We start from the raw sequence: 25,044 nt of genomic DNA on the forward strand, positions 1-25,044 counted from the left end.
GGTGGCTCGTTTCTCAGCCAGCACGGACACGATGGGCCGAATGGCCTCCTTCTGTGCCGTAAATTTTCTATGATTCTCCCTGTGCTATTTCTAGCAAAATTGCAGGAACACTATGAAAGAGCAACAGAGTAAACATTTACTAAAGTACTAGCTGGCATTGACAAAAGAGTGACCCAAAATTGGAACAACAGGAAGCAAGGTTTAAGGGCAAGTGACATGCGCTCTGCAGAATATTTAAAAATAATATTTAGATTAAAAACAGGGTGGTCCTGGAGATGGTCACATGATCAAATGTCATGTAATCAAACCTCCAGGGATACATCCAACAAGAGTTGGCAACCCTAGAGCTGGCAGCATTCCCCCCGGGAGCCTGTAATGAATACCTAATAACCCCCAACCCAGGAAACTGGGCTGAGATCATGGCAGGGTCAAAACAGTGGGAAGAAGACCTACCCTATAGAGGTGGGATCAAGAAAATCGAGGCCATACAGTTTGCAGCATGTATATGTATAAATATATGAAGAATATTCTTAATTCTTGAATATTTTCTGTAATTTCTTTCAGTTTGACACAACAGCCACAGTCGTTATCATGACGAGGACCCAAACAAAGGACAAGTACACACAGATGTTAAATGGAACACATACCATAGAGAGCAGGTATTCTAATATATATGATTGGTTTAAATCACATACACAGCACGCATGCAGAAAAGTCTTTGTACAAAGAAGCAGTTTCAAGAAAAATGCCACTCCAGATTACAATACCATTATGATTTTGAACACGTTCTGTCGTCCGCATGTGTACAGATATTGCACAGATGAATGATCAAAGCTTTTATCTGTAGGTTTTGTGTGTGGTTCAATGTTTTGGGGAGAGGCTTGTCAGGAGTTTGGACAAGAAATCTGTTCAGGTAAATAGGGAATGAAAAGCTGAAAAAAATTACTTTGTTGATTTAGAATCTTAAAGTGCTCTATTTTCAGACTGTCAAATGTAAATGCATTTTAGACAGGATTGCAGTTGGTGGTAATTGTGATCACTGAGCTAGCCATGCTTTGTTTTCAGTTCCACTGAGTTTTAACATACGACCAGTAATAAACTAAGCAAGCCAATCATCAGAGATCAGTAATCATAAGAATTAAGCATCTACGCAACATGGCTAACTTTAACCATATGGCATACAATTGACAGAGCTGATAGGAAAATGATCCATTAGATCAAAATAAACAAAGAATCCCAGATGTATTGATTAGACAGTGGGCATTGTGGTGGAAAAAATCAGTGCCTAGAATGCCTGAATTTTTGGCATAGATTTCAACCCCCTAACTCACGGATCAGGGGACTGTTTTGTGGTTAAATGCACTCTCATGAAATAAAACAACCTTGTATAGAGTATGAACATATTTTACTGAAGTCAAGGAGATCACAAAGATTGCATTCAACCAGCAAGCGAGGAGAGCAACATTAGGAGTATCACTATAGGTGAAACAGCTGTGATAATCAGAACTGAAGATGACAAAGTTATTACCCTTGAAAGGATGTTGTAAACTCCGAACTGTGAGCCTGCTTCAGGCATCCTAGTAAGTTAATCTAAATGTATGCTGACTCAATATAACATGTCAGTAGCTTATTATATTGAAAACTATTAATATATTTTGAAACTGTAAAAATGGATGTCATTCTTATCTGAATCTGTCCATAAATGTTGCATTTCATTGTCGATGTTGTTATGAGGGCTTAGTCATACACTCCGAATGTTTTCTTTCCATAGATGAAGATAGAGCATATGGAGGTCAACAATACACTGCACAATGCTACAGATACTACAATAAGCACATATCAGCACAAACAATTTGGGATTTGCACCTATATAGTGTGCACTAACAACTTATCTGTCACTGGAGATGTAGTGCTACCAGTGCAAAGATGTGAGTTGTAGAGATCCCTTCTAGATTGCAGATGTTTCTGACCTCAACCACATCACAAGATCACAGGATAATTATGAATGAGGAAGGCCATTCAGCCCATCTTATTTCATCCATCCAGGGAGATCCTAATGTCCTCCCATGGCAGCATCCAATTGTTTCTTAAATAATTCCAAGGCTCTTCCACTATCTGGGAATTTATGTCACATGTTGATCACTCTTTATGTGAATTTTTTCTTCCTGATTGCCAGTTCTAAAATTACTATTTACTTGTTTGAACCCATGTCTGCTAATACTACTCCCACACTTTAATTTAAAGTAATATTCTGGGTTAACCTTTTACAATCTTAATAATCTTATATACCTCTATAGGATCGCCTCTCAGGCACCTCCATTTATGCTGAGAAGTCCAAGTCTACCCAGTCTTTCCTTGTAACTCAGATCCCTGATACAGGGGATCAGCCTCATGTGTCCAGCACAACACTGTGTTGGTTTGTGCCAGTGATGTGCCACTTCTGGCCTAAACCTACTTCACATGGAAACCCTTCATGCTATTCGTTCTGGCTCATGCTCACTCGCTGCCCGCTGAGTGCGAGCATAGTCCACCCACCTTCTGGCTTTGTCAGGCATGACCCAATTTTCACCTCTCAGTTGCTCCTTCAACTCATTATGAACTGTACCACCCGAGATCTTTCGTATCTCGTGGATGAGAAAGAAATAAGGAGTAGAAATGCAATGTAATTGAGCAGTGTGCTGTTGCAGTATTTTGCAGACCATTGTTTGACATGGTGGAGTGGTATGACAAAAGTTAATCTATGTAATTACTGACTTCCTAATCTTAGCTGTGTCACTGTGGGTAACCAGTAGAGACTAGGTACCTTCATGGAGGGATTGAACGAATATCAGAAGAAAAATAAAAAGAAGACAGAAAAATGACTGAGGTGCTGCTGATTAATGCTAGTGAATGTCACTGGACAGTTTGTATATTTTTTGGTAACCCATTTTATATCAATGTTATGGTTCTAGATTTCTTGAATAAAACTATTAAATATAAAATATTTCAAGAGGTTTCATCTGAAATTGCGAGATAACAAGTACAAGGTTATGAATTTTGAGGTCTCACACTTCTTTCCATTGTTAGCTTACACAAGCATCTTGTTGAACATTTGAATGCAGAAATAATACTGAACACCATCACTGATGTCAATGTGGCTTTGGAGTGGATACGATCAACATTTCTTTACATAAGAGCTCTTAAAAATCCAAATCACTATGGTAAGAATTAATACTTCCTAACAGAACGTGTGGCATGTTAGATTAGAATACTGTCTTTTCACTTCTTGGATTTGTATTCAAATCTGGTCCAGATTGATGAGATTGAAGTTCTGTCTCTGCTAGCTGTAATGGTCTGATGTACAATGAGTTTGGGCAATCTCAACCTAATACATAGTGAATATAAACAAAACTTCCTGTAATGCAGCATTTTAGAAAGGTACAAGAAATAAAAGAAAGGGGATATTATTTAGAGGTTGCAATTGATCTACTTTGAGTTGGTCAGAAGATGCTTTATTCTCATCCCGCCCATGTAATACTGGACCTGGGACTGCTGAAAGGGGATGCACAACTTGGTAAAGTATTCCACACCCCTACCTGTCAACCCTGACCATGATGAGCGCAAAAATGTAAATTCTTCCTCATTTGTTGACCCACTATACTCTATTTGGATTTTCTGCACTCTGGTCAAACAACAGCCTTATATATAACCAGAATCACAGTGAAGGTGCAATTTCATAGAGACAATATCAGTTTATTCTAAGTAAATGAGTTAATGGGCCTGATTTTCGGATGGCCGAGCGGGTGCTTTGGGGGCGGGGGAGGGGGCTCCTAAAATGGCGGAATCGCGGAGTGGGTTCGGAACCCAGTTCCAACCCGCTGACTTCCGGGTTCCCCTGTGACGCGTTCAGGTGCGCGTGCAGCTCCCGAATGCGGGACTCCCATCGGTAATTAAAGCTGGCGGGATGCTGCTTTAGATAGTTAGGTAAATAGTTGAGGTACTTGACAGACCTCATTGAGTGGAAATTTTGGCAGGGGTGCAATTTTGAAGGATCCTCAGCGTGTTTCCCGTGCTGTGGGAAACACTCCCTGTTGAGGCAGAAGTGTTTAAGCCAGCAGCCAGTGAGAGATGCAAGGGATTATTTGACAGGTGGGGGGAAAACCTCATTTATTGCAGCAGGGCACTCTGTCACTTCAGACAAAGTTTTGGCTGCAACATCTTTGCCTTTCCACTCAAAATTCTTAATTTATACCCTAAACTCTGCTGTGCAAACACATTTACCTACTTTGTGGACCCCCTCAAATTTACAAAGTCAGGAAGTGGGGGGGGGGCGCCATAGCTGCATTCATCACTTCATCCGAGGATGAGCAACATCACCAGGCACGCCGTCCACCTCCGCCACGTGGAGCTCCACAACACAATGCTGCGCCACAGGCACCTGCACAACAGGGAAAGTGACGTCGCAGGAGGCACTACCGTTGCCACAGGGTCTACACACCGAGGTTCAGCTTCCTGGATCTCTCTGAGGAGCAGTGCATACGAAGGCTCAGAGTCAGTCGCCAGGTTGTCGCGGACATCAGCAGCCTCCTTCATGCTGAGCTGCTCCCAGCTGGCCCAAGCATCACCTTCTTACCTGTCACTGTCAAAGTCACCACTGCCCTCAACTTCTTCGCCTCCAGATCGTTCCAGGGTGCCACCGGGGACATCGCCGGGGTTCTCAGTCGTCTGCACACAAGTGCATAAGGCAGGTCACCGACAGCTTGTTTCGCAGGGCCTCGCACTATGTCAACTTCCCCTTGGATGACCTCAGCCAGACGGAGAGGGCAATGGGATTCCACACTGTGGCTGGCTTCCCACGGGTGCAGGGTGTAATCGATTGCACCCATATAGCGATACGAGCACCTCCACACGAGCCAGGACTGTTCATTAACAGGAAGGGCTATCACTCCATCAACACTCTGTGATCACCGCAGGAGATTCCTTCACTAGTGCGCCAGATACCCTGGCAGCTGCCAAGATTCCTTCATCCTCCGGGAGTCCAACATCCAGCCCCTCTTCCACGCACTGAATACCCGCAAGGGCTGGCTCCTCGGGGACAAGGGATACTCCCTGCGCACATGGCTCATGACACCTCTGAGGAACCCCACCACCGAGCAACAGCGTCAATATAACGACAGTCACATCGCTACCAGGTCTACAATTGAGCATGCTATAGGGCTGCTCAAGATGCGCTTCAGGTGCCTTGATCGTTTTGAGGGACTGCTTCAATACGCACCAGACAGAGTGGGATGCATTATCGTCGTCTGCTGTGCCCTGTACAACAGGGCACAACAGAGAGGGGTGCCGCTGGAGGAGGCCTCATCCACATCTGCCACCCATGTTGAGGAGGAGGACGAGGAGGCGCAGCTCATGGGCAGAATAGCGGCTCACCTGGCTGTTCGTGAGGCCAGGGAGTCACTGATATGTGAACGGTTCTCCTAACATCAGACAGTGTGAAGAATCAAGACCTCACCACCTGGACAGAGCAGCGGCCATACCAGCACCCCCCATCGCCCCGTGCACAAAATAGTCGTGCAAGTACACATACACCCACTGTAGAGTGACCCAGTGGGTGGCATCAAGTGTGGGTGTTCATGGTGAACCACAAAAATCAAATATAAATAAAAGAACATGACAAACCGTCAAATAGCCTTGTGCATCCCCTTTGTGCTCACAAAACCTTTGCCTTACGCTTACGAGTACTCCTACGTGGTGCCTCCCCTGTGGCTGCAGCAGAGGTAGTGGCAGGTTGCTCTTGTTCATGCCCTGACCGATTAGATGCTTTGGGCCTATGCCCACTGGGTTTCGGTGCCCATGAGGGTCCCTCCAAAGACTGCTCCACCTGCACATGTGCAGGGGCAGACTCGGCCACCTGGAGAGGAGGCAGCATTGCGGGTACTGGTTGAGAGTGGGGCAACAGGTGAGACGTGGGGGCGCTTTGAGTGGTGTCCCCACTTCCATGTCCCCTTTCGCCATCTTCCCTCCCCGGGCCAGCCCACACCACTCCTACCACTGTGCTGGATGACAGTTTGGAGGACATGTGTAAAGCCTTGTAAGGCCAGTGCCAGAGTATCTACCTGCCTGTTTAGGGCGGCACAATGTTGATCATCCTGAGTCCGAAGGGCCATTGTCAGGGTCTCAATGAACTCATTGGTGAGCCGTGCTTGAAGCTCCATGGAGGCTAGCCTTCCCTCCATCGCAGACATTCCTGCATTTACCCGCGACACTATCTCAGAGATGCCCTCACATCCTTGTGACAGTATCTCAGAGATTCCCTCCTGTACCTGTGCCACCATTCCGCTCATGCAGGTGTTGGACTCCTCCATCCTCTGCGTGATTGTGGAGAGTGTGCGTGGCATTTGTTCCAGCACCTCGCAAATGTGCTGCTGCCCCTCGATCATTCTCCTTTTCATGGATGGCCCCCAGGGTTCAGCATCTGTGTCCAGCTGAGCAGAGCCTGGAGAAGAGTGCTCCCACCGATGCAGGCTCTCCACAGCTGCCCCTGCCACCAGTGTCTGGTCGTGCTCATTTGTGTGGCGACTCACCATGTGCGACCCCAACTAAGTGAAGAGTGGCCCCACCGAGGTGTGTGTATCTGCGCTGGTGGATGGCTCGCCCAGATGTGACGGTGCCCCCTCAGAGGCCGGCAGGTCCTCTTAGGAATTGCCCTCCGCTGTCACAGCAGTCGCTGAAGGCCCTGTAAGAGAGGCAATATTAAGCATGATGACAGACGTTGAGGTGCTGAAGATAGCAAGGCATGCTAACATAATTTGCTATTGTGAGTGCTGAATGTTAAAGTTCTGTCACCAGCCGTTTGTCGGGTGGCAGTCTCTGCATCCCCGTCGGACAGGCACTCGAGGGTGCTGCTTAGTTCCAGAGCCTCCTGCTCCGCGTCTGTGAGGATGACCAGATGTTGCGGCCCCCCTCCGGTCTTCGCCCTCTCCCGTGCATTCTGGACTCTCTTCTATAAGGGGAGAAAGTAGAGAGGAATGAGTGAGGGATGGTGATGTGGCCAACCGCTGAATGCATTGGTTTGGGTGAGGCTGACCGTGAAAGGGATGCATCAGAGGGTGAGTATGAGACAGAGCCATGACACTGTATGAGGATTGGGTTGAGTGGTAGTGGTGGGATGAGTACTGGGGAGGTGAGGAAGTGCAGGTAAGTTGAGGATGAGCTTTGAGTGGGTGTGAGGAGTGATGTGATAGAGTAGTGTTGGCAGTGCAGAATGAGTTGTGGGGTGGGGGCGGTGATGTGGAAGATGGAGTGTAGGAGAATGAGTAAGTGTACTCACTTTGGCTGACCTAGTTAGGTCATTGAAGCGCTTCCTGCACTGTATCCAGCTGCAGGAGACGTTGCTGCTGCTGGTGACCTCCTCTGCCACCTTGAGCCAAGCCTTCTTGGTGGCAGAGGCAGGCCACTTCCTCCCGTCCGCTGGGTAGAAAATATCCTTCCTCCTCCTCACCCCATCCAGTAGGACCTGGAGTGAGGCATCAGTAAATCTGGGAGCAGCCTTTCCCTTGGTCTGCTCCATTGTATAATTTTGGTTGTTTGCTCCAGGAGCAGGTTTGGAGGACTGCCCCTTTAAGTAGGGCTCTTCCATCTGACAGCCTGTGATGCGGGTGCGCAGTCCGCCCGCTGCGCAGGTTGACGACGGGAAACCCGGAAGCCACGGTAATTGTCTTCAATTTACCCGCAATCGCATGGGGAACGGACGGATTTTACTGGGCGAGTTACCCACGCGCCCAGTCGCCCCCTCCCCCGCTGCCATCCTGCCTCCCTGGTAATGTCGGGGCCAATGTCTCTGTTAAAGTAACAGACAAAGGAATTTCAAATTAATGCATTAATCTAATATGATACAGCTAATATTCATCCCAATGGATTTTTGTCATGATCTAATAGTTGTTAAATGTAATACATACGTACAAATGAACAAACAATATTTAAAACCATTAAGTGCGCAATGATTTCAAACATAAGAACATCTATATTTTTTTCCTGAGGTTTTGCTACTGGACTTGATAGAGCTGGAATTGAAGCAAAGTTGCAAGGTACTATATACCACTTTTAATCCTTTCTTTGTCATTGAAACAGATTATAGGAATCTCTTTCCCAATTTGAAATATTAAAGCACATATCAACAATACTATAGGGTGGAACTTTCAACTTTAGCAGGGGTATAAAACTGGCTCTATTGGATCAGCCGCATGTTATACACCCTACCTAATTTTCCTTTCCATTCAAGTCAGTGTTCTGCCCAGAGACCTGTAGTTCCTTAAACAACAGTGTATTCAGCAATCCTACTATTCAGTGTAATTTAGTGCTGACATTTAATTACTTGATAGAAAAGGAAAAGTAGCCCATTTTATATGTAGTCATGATGTGGAGATGCCGGTGATGGACTGGGGTTGACAATTGTAAACAATTTTACAACACCAAGTTATAGTCCAGCAATTTTATTTTAAATTCACAAGCTTTCGGAGATTCTCTCCTTCCTCAGGTAAATTGTAAACAATTTTACAACACCAAGTTATAGTCCAGCAATTTTATTTTAAATTCACAAGCTTTCGGAGATTTTCTCCTTCCTCAGGCAAATGTTTCAAGATCTCCTTGAAGCCTACGCATTTATACATATTGAACAATAATACATGGTGTTTACAGACTGCCCCTGCAACTGCCCGTTGCCAAGGCAATCACTGTGTTCAGACAGAGAGGTGTTACCTGCAGAACCTCCGAATACACATTCAACAAAAAAACAAACAGGGAAAAAAAACAGAGAAATCCTCCTCAGGTAAATGTTCAGGATCTCCTTGAAGCCTACGCATTTATACATATTGAATAATACATGGTGTTTACAGACTGCCCCTGCAACTGCCCGTTGCCAAGGCAATCACCGTGTTCAGACAGAGAGGTGTCATCTGCAGAACCCCCGAATACACATTCAACAAAAAAACAAACAGGGAAAAAAAACAGAGAAAAAAAAACACAGAGAGGGGCAGAAACATCCGGAAGGCAGAGAGAGCCAGCAAATGACCCATTATATTAAAAACAGATAACATTTGTTCGCTGGTGGGGTAACGTGTAGCGTGACATGAACCCAAGATCCCGGTTGAGGCCGTCCTCATGGGTGCGGAACTTGGCTATCAATTTCTGCTCGACGATTTTGCGTTGTCGTGTGTCTCGAAGGCCGCCTTGGAGTACGCTTACCCGAAGGTCGGTGGATGAATGTCCATGACTGCTGAAGTGTTCCCCGACTGGGAGGGAACCCTCCTGTTTGGCGATTGTTGCGCGGTGTCCGTTCATCCGTTGTCGCAGCGTCTGCATGGTCTCGCCAATGTACCATGCTCTGGGGCATCCTTTCCTGCAACGTATGAGGTAGACAACGTTGGCCGAGTCACAGGAGTATGAACCATGCACCTGGTGGGTGGTGTCATCTCGTGTGATGGTGGTATCTGTGTCGATACCACCATCACACGAGATGACACCACCCACCAGGTGCATGGTTCATACTCCTGTGACTCGGCCAACGTTGTCTACCTCATACGTTGCAGGAAAGGATGCCCCAGAGCATGGTACATTGGCGAGACCATGCAGACGCTGCGACAACGGATGAACGGACACCGCGCAACAATCGCCAAACAGGAGGGTTCCCTCCCAGTCGGGGAACACTTCAGCAGTCATGGACATTCATCCACCGACCTTCGGGTAAGCGTACTCCAAGGCGGCCTTCGAGACACACGACAACGCAAAATCGTCGAGCAGAAATTGATAGCCAAGTTCCGCACCCATGAGGACGGCCTCAACCGGGATCTTGGGTTCATGTCACGCTACACGTTACCCCACCAGCGAACAAATGTTATCTGTTTTTAATATAATGGGTCATTTGCTGGCTCTCTCTGCCTTCCGGATGTTTCTGCCCCTCTCTGTGTTTTTTTTTCTCTGTTTTTTTTCCCTGTTTGTTTTTTTGTTGAATGTGTATTCGGGGGTTCTGCAGATGACACCTCTCTGTCTGAACACGGTGATTGCCTTGGCAACGGGCAGTTGCAGGGGCAGTCTGTAAACACCATGTATTATTCAATATGTATAAATGCGTAGGCTTCAAGGAGATCCTGAACATTTACCTGAGGAAGGAGAGAATCTCCGAAAGCTTGTGAATTTAAAATAAAATTGCTGGACTATAACTTGGTGTTGTAAAATTGTTTACAATTTTATATGTAAGTGATAATTTGTCAACTCGATTTATGTTATCAGTGCTTTTGTTGGGTTTATTGATAAAGGTGTCAGCCTTGGCTCAGTGGCAGCATTCACACCTTTGAATCAGGCCATGAGTTCAAGCCCCACTCCAGAGATTTGAGCACCTAATCTAGGTTGACACTTCATTGCAGTACTGGGGGAGTGCTGCACTGAAGTGTCAACCTCGATTAGGTGCTTTCTTTTGAATGAGATGTTAAATCAAGCCCCATTTGCCCTCTCAGATGGATGTAAAAGATCCCATGGCACTATTCGGAGAAGAGCAGGGGAGTTCTCTCAGTGTAATGGGCAATATTTATTCCTTAACAAACATCACTAAAACAGATTATGTGATCATTTATCTCATTGCTATTTGTGGGACCTTGCTGTGCACAAATTGGCTGCTGTGTTTCCCTACATTACATCAGTAACTACAATTCAAAACTACTTCATTGGCTGTGAAGTGCTTTGGGACATCCTAAGGTCATGAAAGGCACTATATAAATACAGGTCCTTACTTAAATATCAAAATAGCAGATTCTGTAATTTCTTGGCCGCTAGCAGGAGGCCAAAATACGTAACAACATTTGTTTTTTCCATCATGAGGATACATTGGCCCGGATTTCAGCATTCCTGGTATGCACTAGAAACACTTATCGGGAGATTCTGCATTCCGAGCCCATGATTTTCCAACCATTCGTTTTCTTAGACTGGTAACCAATTCCATCCTTTCAAAGTGTTGCAAACCACACAGCAAAATCCAGATCAAGCACAAGAAAATTAAATATTCCTTTCAAAAGTATGGTCTTGGAAATACTACAAGCACTGATAGGTGCTGGTGGAATATGAATGAAGGTACATTCACACTGCAACTAAAGCATTGACGCAAACCGGTTTCACTTCACGCCAACTCTGCAGTTATAAAGGGAGATTTTCCTGGGTCTGTGCCCGGGTACACTGGATTGCCCAGGCTCAAAAATATCGGAAAATCAGGGGATTGGAGTGTGCACCTGTAAAGGAACCTGCACAATTTTCCTCCATTTAAATGAACAGATGGAAAATTGGATGGTTTTTTTTAATAGGCATTTGCTCCAACCCACCTAATTTTCCAGTATTTGCTGCACCTAGGTGATGCAGTTTGTCCGGGCGCAGACCCAGGAAAATTCCTCCTATAGTGTAAATGCAGCCTGAAGCTCGAATCAGACCTAAGTGAAACTCTTCCAAGTTGGTTTGGACTTTTGCACGCAATTTACGTGCTACAAGTTTAGCACCACTGCAAAGCTAAAACTGTCTTAGTATCAATGATAAACACTTAGTGTGAATGTACAATGAGCTATTTCTACAGTTTTTCTTTATCTATGCCTTACATGAGTTTTGATGCAGTTTATAGTAAGCATACTAGCTTGTAATTGTCTGACTTATAACTTTCCCTGTGGGTGTCACAATGTTTGTTGATTTACACTGAACAACACCCAAGGTGCATTTACGGTACAAGCATAGTATCGGTGCGAAGAAGTTTCACTTTGCACCGACACTACAGTTATTTTACAAATTTGTTATTTTATATATTTGTGCTTTTGGTGTGGAGCTTGCCCACCGGGAGTACATATCCGGAAAATTGGGCACATATTTGCGACAATTTTTAATCCGTTGAAGTTAATGGATGTTAAATCATGGGGGTGGGGGCTGCATGTGTCTGAATTCCTAAAATGCACTCCGAGAGGGCAGAGCTCTGTCGGGGTGAACTGATATGGCCCGTGGATTTTTGGGGCCACTATCTCAAAGATAGCTTTATTGGAGGTGCTAATAGTCCATTTGTAAGATGTTATAAACAAATTAATGCTGTGTAATAAATAGCAATTCTTATTACCGAAACAGAATTATGCCTGAAGAATTTGCATTCATTGTCCTCTATTGGTTTGATAAGAATGGACGAAGAGATCAATTTCAAGCCGACAGGTGAAAATATATTTGTATAAATTCTAATAAACCTTTCTGCTTTTAATTAAAAACATCACAACAGGTTCTATTATTGATAGTGTAATGAGGTAACTTTTTCCTTTATCTTTCATAGAAACCGGAAGACTAATGGCTCGCTATTGCATTGCTTTTGTTACAATGAAACTTTTCTACTTGGTCACTGGAAGTGAAACTTTAAGTGAACTGGTAATTTGATAACTTATTTTAAGCAAAAAGTGGGAAGTTTTAATTGAAGGTCTAGAAATGATAAGCATCTATCTCAGGTTGCATATTATTAAAGTTCTATATGGATCTTTAAAACATTTAAATGATTTTGCTGAAAACTATGGAAGTGAAAAGTACTATGATTATTAAACTGCTAGCATTGTAGTAATTTTCATTTTTCTAGTTGGGATGGGTTACCTTATTCACAGGAAAGGGTTTAGTTATATCTACATTGGATTATATAAATGAGTTGTTTAGTTTTGCCAATTCAGTGAAAATTAGTGAAGAAATTTAGCAAATTCCCCATGGCATTCTTTATGGAAGTTGGATCATATACTGTTTTATAATGGTATGAGTATTGTATAATGTCATGCACAATTTATTATTCTGCTGCTAAGGTGCAGTTATGTTTAGCATATCCCTATAAGACCACATAATATAATTGCTGTCTATGTATGACATTCTGAGGTTAATTGTTGATGAGGGAAGTTTGCAGATTTGCAGGCCCTTGTAAACTTCCAATTCCAGATCAGAAGAAACTAGCAAGAAATGCCTCTTTTTCTACTTTTCATGCTTTTTACACTTTGAAATTTGACGGACTCAAAACATTTATCTGGCAGGACTCCTGTGGCGTTGCTTACAGAAAATCAGAGGATTTGCATATGGATTCATAGAATCACAGAATGATATAGCACCATCGTGCCTGTGCTGGCTCTTTGAAAGAGCTATCCAATCAGCCCCACTCCCCTGCTCTTTCCCCATAGCCCTGCAAATTTTTCCACTTCAAGAATTTATCCAATTCCCTTTTGAAAGTTATCATTGAATCTGCTTCCACCACCCTTTCAGGCAGTGCATTCCAGATCGTAACAACTTGCTGCATAAATTTTTTTTCCTCATGTCGTCTCTGGTTCTTTCACCAATTACCTTAAATCTGAGTCCTCTGGTTACTGACCCTTCTGCCACTGGAGACAGTTTCTCCTTATTTACTCTATCAAGACCCTTAATGATTTTGAATGCCTCTATCAAATCTCCCCTTAACCTTCTCTGCTCTAAGCAGAACAGGAACAGTATAAAGGGCAAAGAGGGAGAGGAATTCCTGAAATGTGTTCAGTAGAACTTTTTGGAACAATGTGTTTCCAACTCAACCAGGAAGAAAACAATGCTGGATCTAGTTCTAGGGAATGAAGTGGGGCAGGTAGAACATGGTTCAGTGGGTGAGCATTTGGGGAACAGTGATCATAATATCATTAGGTTTAGAATAGTTATGGACATGGACAAGGACAAGGAACAATCAAATGTGAAAATGCTTAACGGGAGGAGGGCAAATTTCAGTGACTAACAAAGGGATCTTGCCCAGGTGGATTGGAATCAAAAATTGGTAGGCAAAACAGTAATTGAATAATGGGAGGCCTTCAAAGAGGAGTTGGTTCAGGTACAGAGTAGACACATCCCTACGAGGGGGAAAGGAAGGGCATCCAAAGCTAGAGCTCCCTGGATGACTAAAGATATAGAGATTAAAATGAAACAGAAAAAGAAGGCTCATGACAAATGTAAGGTTCATAATACAGTAGAGAACCAGGCTGAATACAGAAAGTATAGAGATCTGAAAAAGGAAATAAGAGGGGCAAAGCGAGAATATGAGAATAGATTTGTGGCTAACCTAAAAGGGAACCCAAAAGTCTTTTATAAACATATAAATAGTAAAACGGTAGTCAAAGGAAGTGTGGGACCAATTAGGGACAAAAAAAGAAATCTTCTTGTGGAGGCAGAGAGCATGGCTGAGGCACTAAATGAATACTTCGCATCCGTCTTCACTGGAGAAGACGATGTTACCATTGTAGTGATATTGAATAGGATAAAAATAGATAAAGAGGAGGTACTTAAAAGATTGGCAGTAGAAAAGTCACCCAGTCCAGATGGGATGCATCCTAGGTCACTGAGGGAAGTAAGGGTGGAAATTGCGGAGGGTCTGGCCACAATCTTCCAACGCTCCCTAGTTATGGTGCCGGAGGACTGGAAGATTGCAAATGTTACACCCCTGTTCAAAAAGGGGAGAGGGATAAACCCAACAATTACAGGCCAGTCAGCCTAACGTCGGTGGTGAGGAAACTTTTAGAGACAATAATCCGGGACAAAATTAATTGGCACTTGGAAAAGTATGGGCTAATAAATGAAAGTCAGCACGGATTTGTTAAAGGAAAATTATGTTTGATTAACTTGATTGAATTCGTTGATGGAGAGGGTTGATGAGGGTAGTGTGATTGATGTTGTGTATATGGACGTTCAAAGGGCTTTTGATAAAGTACCACATATAGACTTGATAGCAAAATTAAAGCCCATGGGATTAATGGGACAGTGGCAGCGTGGATACAAAATTGGCGAAGGGACAGAAAGCAGAGAGTAGTGGTGAATGGTTGTTTTTCAGACTGGAGGGAATTATACTGTGGTGTTCTCCAGGGGTCAGTATTAGGACCACTGCTCTTCTTGATATATATTAATGACCTGGACTTGGCTATAAAGGATATAATTTCAAAATTTACAGATGACATGAAACTCAGAAATGTAGTAAACAATGTGGAGGAGTAACAGACTTCAGGAGGACATAGGCAGACTGGTGAAATGGGAAGACACATGGCAGATGAAATTTAAGGCACAGAAGTGTGAAGTGATGCATTTTGGTAGGAAGAATGAGGAAAGGCAATATTAACTAAGTGGTACAATATTAAAGGGGTGCAGGATCAGAGAGACCTGGGGGTGCACAAACACAAATCTTTGAAGGTGGTAGGTTGAGAAGGCTGTTAAAAAAAAAGCATATGGGATCCTGGGCTTTATTAATAGAGGCATAGAGTACATTAGCAAGGAAGTTATGTTGAACCTTTCTAAAACACTGGTTAGGCCTCAGCTGGAGTATTGTGTTCAATTCTGGGCACCACACTTTAGGAAGAATGTCACGGCCTTAGAGAGGGTGCAGAAGAGATTTACTAGAATGGTTCCAGGGATGAGGGACTTCAGTTATGCGGAGAGACTGGAGAAGCCGGGGTTGTTCCTATTACCACAGTAGGCAGAGCACAGAAGAAGGCCATTTAGCTCATCATGCTGTGCCAGCTCTTTGAAAGAGTTATCCAATTAGTCCCATTTCCCAGCTCTTTCCCCATAGCCCTGTAAGTTTTTTCCCTTCAAGTATTTATCCAATTCCCTTTTGAAAGTTACTATAAAGGGTTGTACATCCGGAAAGTCAAAAACCTGTCTCTTCTCTTTACAGATGCTAACTGACCTGTGTATTTCCAGGACTTTTTGTTTTATGTCAGGTCTCCAGCATTTTCAGTGTTTCTTTTTCTTTTTCTTTGCATCTTTCTTGTTTATGCAATTTTGTATATTTGGCCATGATGTGGAGATGCCGGTGATGGACTGGGGTTGACAAATGTAAGGAATCTTACAACACCAGGTTATCGTCCAACTGTTCTATTTGAAAATCACAAGCTTTCGGAGGCTTTCTCCTTCGTCAGGTGACTCACCCTCTCTAAAACAGTTGGACTATAACCTGGTGTTGTAAGATTCCTTATATTTGGAGCATAGAGATGAAAATTCAGAGGAGTACTGACCATAGTGATATCAATAAAATAGAAAAAAGCTGAGAAAGGTTGAAATGGAAAGATTGATTACAGGCTAGAGGTGACAGGGATTCCCTATCAGCTGACAGGAGTCCGACATAATGCCTCAATTGTTTGGTATTCATTATCTTGTAAGACAGCATGAATATGGGGCACTTAACCTTAGGTGTGAAAATAGGGAAACTATTACAAAAAGGAAGTAGAAGAGAGTGATTTGATATTTTGTTTAAATAAAGGGTTGAGTTGCATGTCAATTTGAGCAAACTTTATGCACATGGTTGTTACTGACTGTACGTCTGGTGTTAAAATATTCCCAAAGCTTTAATGTATTTTTGGAAATTTAAGATAATTTTACATATAGCTTGCTTTTTGTGTAAAAGGAGAAGCAGGTTGCAGGATTTTGACTTGTTTACTACCCTGTTACAAAAAGAATGTATGTCTGCAAGTAGAGATTATTGAAATATCAAAGCTTTAACATCTTTATTAAATAGCCCCACTGGCATAACATAGCCTGCTGTACCATTCATTTAGGTCATGACTGATCTGTACCTCAACTCCATTGACCTGCATCTAAAATAACTTTGAGCCAAACTGATTCCCATGTCAATGAGTCACTTATCAAAAATTAAAAGCTTTCAGCTGCAATCAACATTTGGCTTTGAACTACAATCAAAGTTTATCTCTCATCATATTTAAAATCTCACATTATACTTTGTATGCTAGGTCACACTAATTTGCAACTGCAAGGAGTTTACAGATGTTCAACTAAGAGTAAATGAGAAGAAGATTCTTAATACACTGAACAAAGACAAGAACAGAATTACTATCAGGTAATGTCAATCATGTTATTTACAACTGCAAGTTTACAGATGTTCAGCTAACAGTAAATGAGAAAAAGACTTTTAACACACTAAACAAAGACAAGAACAAGAACAAATCAGGTGATGTTGGTCACGTTACATGTGAGATACTTCAGAAAGGATATTCTTTTTGCATAACTAAGCAAGCTTAATAAATCACAAGAAAGTATGCAATGAGTGACTTATTTAGACCTGCTTCATTGGTGTCTTTAGCTTTGCCAGTTTTAGAAAGTTTACATACAGTTTACCACCTTAAGTAAGGATGATTTTCCATGAAAAAAATAGGGTTTTAGCAAATTATGTGAATGTGGACCATCTTCACAGCAGCTAGTGTTTGTAAATGAAAGTGGTCAAATCTGGGGAAAAGAAATCTTGATGCCTAGTTTTCTGGCTTACAATGGAATCTCCAGATGTAGTTTGAAAAAGCAATTTAATTGAGATTTTACAAGTTTTGAGAACACGCCATTTGGTACTTATTAAGAACTCCTAAAAACTAAACTGACACATATTGCAAAGTTTTGGGGCCTCTTTCTGAATGCTTTGATGGATGGCTGACCTCTGAAGAACAGAGAAGATGTATAATCAGCTGAAGTCTGTTTTGCATAGAATAAGGTTAGTTTTAATTTTTTTGTGCAGTATGGAATTCTCTGTAGTCTGTTGCTGGCTACTTTGTTAAGTAGTATATTGTACAGTTCCACTTAAATTTGTATTATTGCAAACTCAATAAAACACTATGAAAAATAATATTGAAAAGGGAAACAGCTGTTAAATGAGATGGGATAAAGAGTTGTAAGGATTATGTGGTCTGGTGGAAGTGACAAATACAGCAAAAAAAAGGTACTGATCATGATGTTGTCACAATGTGATAAATTTTATACCAGTGCCTAGATATTGAGTCACACCCAGCATCCAGTGCGAACCCAGCAGCAAATACGAACTGCTGCGCCGAAACCGATGCAAAATTGGTCCTCTTGCATCATCAGGACATGACCCGTGTGCTGGGGATGCTAGTTGCTCCTCAAGAGGCAGTGCGTCAGTCACAATGAAGATGAAGATCAGCCGACTGAGACGCCGGCACTGGACCGACTGATACCTGGAGAGGGCAGGGGGGAAATCAGAAGGGTGGGGTGAGCAGTGGCTGGCGGCGGCCTGCAGTTTTAATGTGGAACCAGGAGAAGCACTCCTACTCCTTCTGGATCCATATACAGGTAAATTGATTTACTTAACTTTTTGATGGCAATCTACAGTGATCCCTTTAAAGACCACTGGTTTGGCTGTTGTGCGCCTGAGAAAACTGACCGCAGCATGCACGGCGCACCAATCGTGAACCAAATTTGCAAAGGGGCCTGAAATAGGCAATAGGCCGAGCATCTATTTCAGGCAGGCACCCTGGACGACTAAAGGGTGCCCTAACCAATATGGTGTGCGGCGCATACCCGGCGCGGAATGAATGCACGCACACCACATGGGACCCTTGAGCACCCGTTTTTCACCTGAAGAAAAGGGTGCTGTACGATCCATTTTCTAGGCCAAAGGATATAATCATAGATCTTGATCATAAGATAGTAACATAAAAACAGTTCAATTATTTTCAGAACGGTGTGTTACCATATTCCCTCCATGATAGATTGCCTTTTTTTATAGTTAGAACACTAACTGCTCCAAGGTTATATAAATCTTTCCTCTGATTCAATTAACACAGGTTCCCTATAGAAGGAAAGATTAAAACAAATGAAATGAAAGTGAATTGGTAAGAAAATTTACAGTCATGATGTTTATTTAACAAACAACTTTAGTTAATATTCTTGACATGTTGTTTCAATATCGGTGTTCAGAATTTGCCAAATCGCTAGTATCTGAAGGGTAATAATGCTCGCTTCACAATCGATAAATTACTGGTTACGGTTTTCAACTCAGAGTTGTCGAATGCAGAACATCAGATTTGTAATGTACTAGCAGATCTTGTGGCATCGCCAACAGTGATTTAGAGGATACTTCGGTGAATTTTAACTCACACCGGGTTTCTGACGGGAAATCACTCTGGCGAGTTAATTTTTCATCTGCCCATGGCAGAATGAAGCCAAGCCGATTTTAGACCTCATTAGGGGCGGGAAGCGGCTGCGGGAAATCAGGCGGCCATTGGCTGCCGGCCAGCAATCAGATTAAGTGTGAGGACAAGGGTTCCGGGAGCATCTCGCGGTTGGGAAGGGGGAAGTCCGGAACAGGGGAAGCCTAAACTTTCCTCCTGGCCACACAAAAGAAAGTTAAAAAATGTACATTTAATGGCCTCTTCTGCTTCCGATCTTAGAATCATAGAAAGGTTACAGCACGGGAGGAGGCCATTCAGTCCATCGAGTCTGCGCCGTCTCTATGCAAAGCAATCCGGCTAGTCCCACTCCCCTGCCGTTTCCCCGTAGCCCTGCAAATTTTTTTTCTTTCAAGTACTTATCCAGTTCCCTTTTGAAGGCCATGATTGAATCTGCCTCCACCATCCCCTCGGGCAGTGCATTCCAGATCCTAACCACTCGCTGTGTAAAAAAAGTTTTTCCTCATGTCATCTTTGGTTCTTTTGCCAATCACCTTAAATCTATGTCCTCTTGGCCTTGACCCTTCCGCCAATGAAAAACTTTTCTCTGTCTAGACCCTTCATGATTTTGAATACCTCTATCAAATCTTCTCGCAACCGTCTCTGTTCCAAGGAGAACAACTCCAGCTTCTCCAGTCTATCCACGTAACTAAAGCCCCTCATCCCCGGAATCGTTCTAGTAAATCTCTTCTGCATCCTTTCTAAAGCCTTCACATCATTCTTTACATGTGGTTCCCAGAACTGAACACAATACTCCAGTTGTAGCCGAACCAATGTTTTATAAAGGTTCATCATGACTTCCATACTTCTGTACTCTATGCCTCTATTTATAAAGCCCCAGATCCCGTATGCTTTTTTAAACACTTTCTGAACCTGCCCTGTCACCTTCAACGATTTGTGCACATGTGCCCCCAGATCTCTCTGTTCCTGTACCCCTTTTATAGTTATGCCCTGTAGTTTATATTGCCTCTCCTCGTTCTTCCGACCAAAATGTATCACTTCGCATTTTTCCGCGTTAAATTTCATCTGCCACTTGTCCCCCCATGGCACCAGCCTGTCTATATAGGAACAGGAGTGGGTCATTCAGCCACTCGAGCCTGCTCCACCATTTGATAAGATCATGGCTGATCTGTGATCTAACTCCATATACCTACCTGCCTTAATACCTTTGGTTGCCAAAAAGCTATCTATCTCAGATTTAAATTTAGCAATTGAGCTAGCATCAATTGCCGTTTGCGGAAGAGAGTTCCAAACTTCTACCACCCTTTGTGTGTAGAAATGTTTTCTAATCTCACTCCTGAAAGGTCTGGCTCTAAATTTTAGACTGTGCCCCCTACTCCAAGAAACCCCAACCAGCGGAAATAGTTTCTGTCTATCCACCCTATCTGTTCCCCTTAATATCTTATAAACTTCGATCAGATCACCCCTTAACCTTCTAAACTCTAGAGAATACAACCCCAATTTGTGTAATCTCTCCTCGTAACTTAACCCTTGAAGTCCGGGTATCATTCTAGTAAACCTACGCTGCACTCCCTCCGAGGCCAATATGTCCTTGCGAAGGTGCGTTGCCCAGAACTGCTCACAGTACTCCAGGTGCGGTCTAACCAGGGTTTTGTACAACTGCAGCATAACTTCTGCCCCCTTGTACTCCAGTCCTCCAGATATAAAGGCCAGCATTCCATTAGCCTTATTGATTATTTTCTGCACCTGTTCATGACACTTCAATGATCTGTGTACCTGAACCCCTAAATCCCTTTGGACATGCACTGTTTTTAACTTTTTACCATTTAGAAAGTACCCTGTTCTATCCTTTTTTGATCCAAAGTAGATGACCTCACATTTGCCACAGTTTTGCCCATTCACCTAATCTGTCAATATCCCTTTGTAATTTTATGTTTTCATCAACACTGCTTACAATGCCACCAATCTTTGTGTCATCGGCAAACTTAGATATGAGACTTTCTATGCCTTCATCTAAGTCGTTAATAAATATTGTGAATAATTGAGGCCCCAAGACAGATCCTTGCGGGACTCCACTAGTCACATCCTGCCAATGTGAGTACCTACCCATTATCCCTACTCTCTGTCACCTTTCGCTCAGCCAACTTCATAAGAACATAAGAAATAGGAGCAGGAGTAGGCCAATCGGCCCCTCGAGCCTGCTCCGCCATTCAATAAGATCATGGCTGATCTGATCCTAACCTCAAATCTAAATTCATGTCCAATTTCCTGCCTGCTTCCCGTAACCCCTAATTCCCTTTACTTCTAGGAAACTGTCTATTTCTGTTTTAAATTTATTTAATGATGTAGCTTCCACAGCTTCCTGGGGCAGCAAATTCCACAGACCTACTACCCTCTGAGTGAAGAAGTTTCTCCTCATCTCAGTTTTGAAAGAGCAGCCCCTTATTCTAAGATTATGCCCCCTAGTTCTAGTTTCACCCATCCTTGGGAACATCCTTACCGCATCCACCCGATCAAGCCCCTTCACAATCTTATATGTTTCAATAAGATCGCCTCTCATTCTTCTGAACTCCAATGAGTAGAGTCCCAATCTACTCAACCTCTCCTCATATGTCCACCCCCTCATCCCTGGGATTAACCGAGTGAACCTTCTTTGCACTGCCTCGAGAGCAAGTATGTCTTTTCTTAAGTATGGAGACCAAAACTGTATGCAGTATTCCAGGTGCAGTCTCACTAATACCTTATATAACTGCAGCAATATCTCCCTGTTTTTATATTCTATCCCCCTAGCAATAAAAGCCAACATTCCGTTGGCCTTCTTGATCACCTGCTGCACCTGCAAATTAACTTTTTGATTTTCTTGCACTAGGACCCCCAGATCCCTTTGTACTGCAGTACTTTCCAGTTTCTCGCCATTAAGATAATAACTTGCTCTCCGATTTTTCCTGCCAAAGTGCATAACCTCACATTTTCCAATATTGTATTGCATCTGCCAAATCTCCGCCCACTCCCCCAGCCTGTCTATATCCCCTTGTAGGTTTTTTATGTCCTCCTCACTCTCTACTTTCCCTGCCATCTTTGTATCATCTGCAAACTTTGAGACGTTACACTCGGTCCCCTCCTCCAAATCATTAATATAGATTGTAAAGAGTTGGGGACCCAGCACCGACCCCTGCGGAACACCACTGGCTACAGGTTGCCAGTCCGAGAATGTACCATTTATCCCAACTCTCTGCTAACTTCCTAACCAAGTCCGTACTTTTCCCTTGATTCCATGGGCTTCTATCTTAACTAACAGTCTCTTATGTGGGACCTTATCAAATGCCTTCTGGAAGTCCATATAAATAACATCCATTGACATTCCCCTGTCCACTACTTAGGAACATAGGAACAGGAGTAGGCCATTTGATAAGATCATGGCTGATCTGTGATCTAACTCCATATACCTGCCTTTGGCCCATATCCCTTAATACCTTTGGTTGCCAAAATGCTATCTATCTCAGATTTAAGTTCAGCAATTGAGCTAGTATCAATTGCCTTTTGCGGAAGAGAGTTCCAAACTTCTACCACCCTTTGTGTGTAGAAATGTTTTCTAATCTCGCTCCTGAAAGGTCTGGCTCTACTTTAGTCACCTCTTCAAAGAATTCAATCAGGTTTGTCAGGCACGACCTACCTTTCACAAATCCTTGCTGGCTCTCTTTGATTAACTGAAAATTCTCGAGGTGTTCAGTCACCCTATCCTTAATTATAGACTCCAGCATTTTCCCCACAACAGATGTTAGGCTAACTGGTCTATAATTCCCTGGTTTCCCTCTCCTTTCTTAAAAAGCGGAGTGACATGTGCAATTTTCCAATCTAGAGGGACAGTTCCTGAATCTAGAGAACTTTGAAAGATTATAGTTAGGGCATCTGCAATATGCTCACCTACTTCCTTTAAAACCCTGGGATGGAAACCATCTGGTCCTGGGGATTTGTCACTCTTTGGTGCTATTATTTTCTTCATTACTGTTGCTTTACTTATGTTAATTTTATTGAGTCCCTGTCCCCGATTCAATATTAGTTTTCTTGGGATTTCCGGCATGCTTTCCTCTTTTTCTACTGTAAATACTGACTCAAAGTAATTATTCAACAAGTCCGCCATTTCCCCATTGTCAATGACAATATCCCCACTTTCAGTTTTCAAGGGGCCAACACTGTTCCTGACCACCCTCTTTTCCCTAATATAACTATAAAAGTTCTTCGTATTGGTTTTGATATCCATTGCAAGTTTCTTTTCATACTCTCTTTTTGTAGCTCTGACTATCTGTTTTGTGACCCTTTGTTGATCTTTGTATCTTTCCCATTCGCCAGGATCTGTGCCATTTTTTGCCTTTTTGTATGCCCTTTCCTTATGTCTTATACTGTCCCTTACCTCTTTAGTTGTCCATGGCTGTATTTTTTGGCAAGTAGAGTTCTTGCCCCTCAGGGGTATAAACTGATTCTGTATCACGTTAAATGTTTCTTTAAACATTTTCCCACTGATCATTGCTCGTTTTACCCATTAACAGATTTGCCCAGTTTACTGTGGACAGTCTCTGTCTCATCCCTTTGAAGTCGGCCTTACCCAAGTCTAGAATCTTAGCAGCTGATTCACTTTTTTCGCTTTCAAACACTACATTGAACTCGATCATGTTATGATCGCTATTGGATAGATGTTCACGCACAGTTAAGCTGTTAACTAAATCTTGTTCATTACTCATTACTAAATCGAGTATGGCTTGCCCTCTTGTTGCCTCTAGGACATATTGCTGTAGAAAACTATCCCGGACGCACTCAAGAAATTCACTGCCTTTCTGACAGTTGCTAGTCTGCTTTTCCCAATCTGTGTGAATGTTAAAGTCCCCCATTAAGACCACTAGGCCTTTGTTACATGCTTGTCTAATCTCTGCATTTATACAGTCTAGCACTTCAGAGCTGCTGCCAGGAGTCCTATATACAACTCCCACTATAGTCTTAGATCCTTTCCTATTTCTCAATTCAACCCATATCCTCTTGAAGCCTATCACTATCCTCCTCGCTGATTACTACCCTTCCAAATTTTGTGTCATCTGCAAATTTTGAAATTGTGCCCTGTACATCCAAGTCCAAGTCATTAATATATATCAAGAAAAGCAGTGGTCCCAGCACTGACCACTGGGGAACACCATTGTGCACCTCCCTCCACTCTGAAAAACAACCATCCACCACTACTCTCTGTTTCCTGTCCCTTAGCCAATTCTGTATCCATGTTGCTACTGCCCCCTTTATTCCATGGACCACAATCTTGATGATAAGCCGACCATGCAGCACTTTATCAAACGCCTTTTGAAAATCCATATGTACCGCATCAATTGCATTGCCTCATCTACTCTCTCTGTTACGTCATCAAAAAACTCTATCAGGTTCGTTAAACACGTTTTGCCATTAACAAATCTGTGCTGGCTTTCCCAATCAATCCACACTCGAGCAAGCGACTGTTATTTCTGTCCCGGTTTATCGTTTCTAAAAGTTTCCCCGCCACTGAGGTTAAACTGTCTGGCCTTTCGTTGCTGGGTTTATCCTTACAACCTTTTTTGAACAAGTGTGTAACATTTGCAATTCTCCAGTCCTCTGGCACCACCCCCTTATCTACGGATGTTTGGTAGATTATGGCCAGTACCTCTGCAATTTCCACCCTTACTTCCCTCAGCAACCTAGGATGCATCCCATCTGGACTGGGTGACTTATCTACTTTAAGTAAAGCTAGCTTTCAAGTACCTCTTTATCAATTTTTAGCCCATCCAGTATTTCAACTAAATCTTCCTTTACTCAGACTGTGGCAGCATCTTGTTCCTTGGTGAAGACAGATGCAAAGTACTCATTTAGTACCTCAGCCATCCCCTCTGCCTCCTTGAGTAGATTTCCTTTATGGTCCCTGATCGGCCCCACCCCTCCTCTTATTACCTGTTTGCTGTTTCCATACCTGTAGAAGACTTTTGGATTCCCTTTTATGTTGGCCGCCAATCTATTCTCTTACTCTCTCTTTGCCCCTCTTATTTCCTTTTTCACTTCCCCTCTGAACTTTCTATATTCTGTCTGG

The 25,044-nt window shown here is 43.0% G+C and overlaps 1 protein-coding gene across 1 annotated transcript in view; it reads left to right on the plus strand.

The window, feature by feature from the left end:
- hfm1 (helicase for meiosis 1) overlaps window positions 1-25,044 on the plus strand; it is a 91,943-nt gene that overhangs the window by 24,826 nt on the left and 42,073 nt on the right. Inside the window, exons 14-20 of the mRNA XM_067989575.1 lie at window positions 565-659; window positions 3,067-3,200; window positions 8,019-8,066; window positions 12,124-12,204; window positions 12,320-12,411; window positions 16,764-16,870; window positions 18,603-18,650. Coding sequence (XP_067845676.1) covers window positions 565-659; window positions 3,067-3,200; window positions 8,019-8,066; window positions 12,124-12,204; window positions 12,320-12,411; window positions 16,764-16,870; window positions 18,603-18,650 — 605 coding nt within the window. The remainder of the gene's footprint in view (window positions 1-564; window positions 660-3,066; window positions 3,201-8,018; window positions 8,067-12,123; window positions 12,205-12,319; window positions 12,412-16,763; window positions 16,871-18,602; window positions 18,651-25,044) is intronic.

The sequence above is a fragment of the Heptranchias perlo genome, chromosome 9 (genome assembly GCF_035084215.1).
Source record: "Heptranchias perlo isolate sHepPer1 chromosome 9, sHepPer1.hap1, whole genome shotgun sequence".
Classification (NCBI taxonomy): domain Eukaryota; kingdom Metazoa; phylum Chordata; class Chondrichthyes; order Hexanchiformes; family Hexanchidae; genus Heptranchias; species Heptranchias perlo.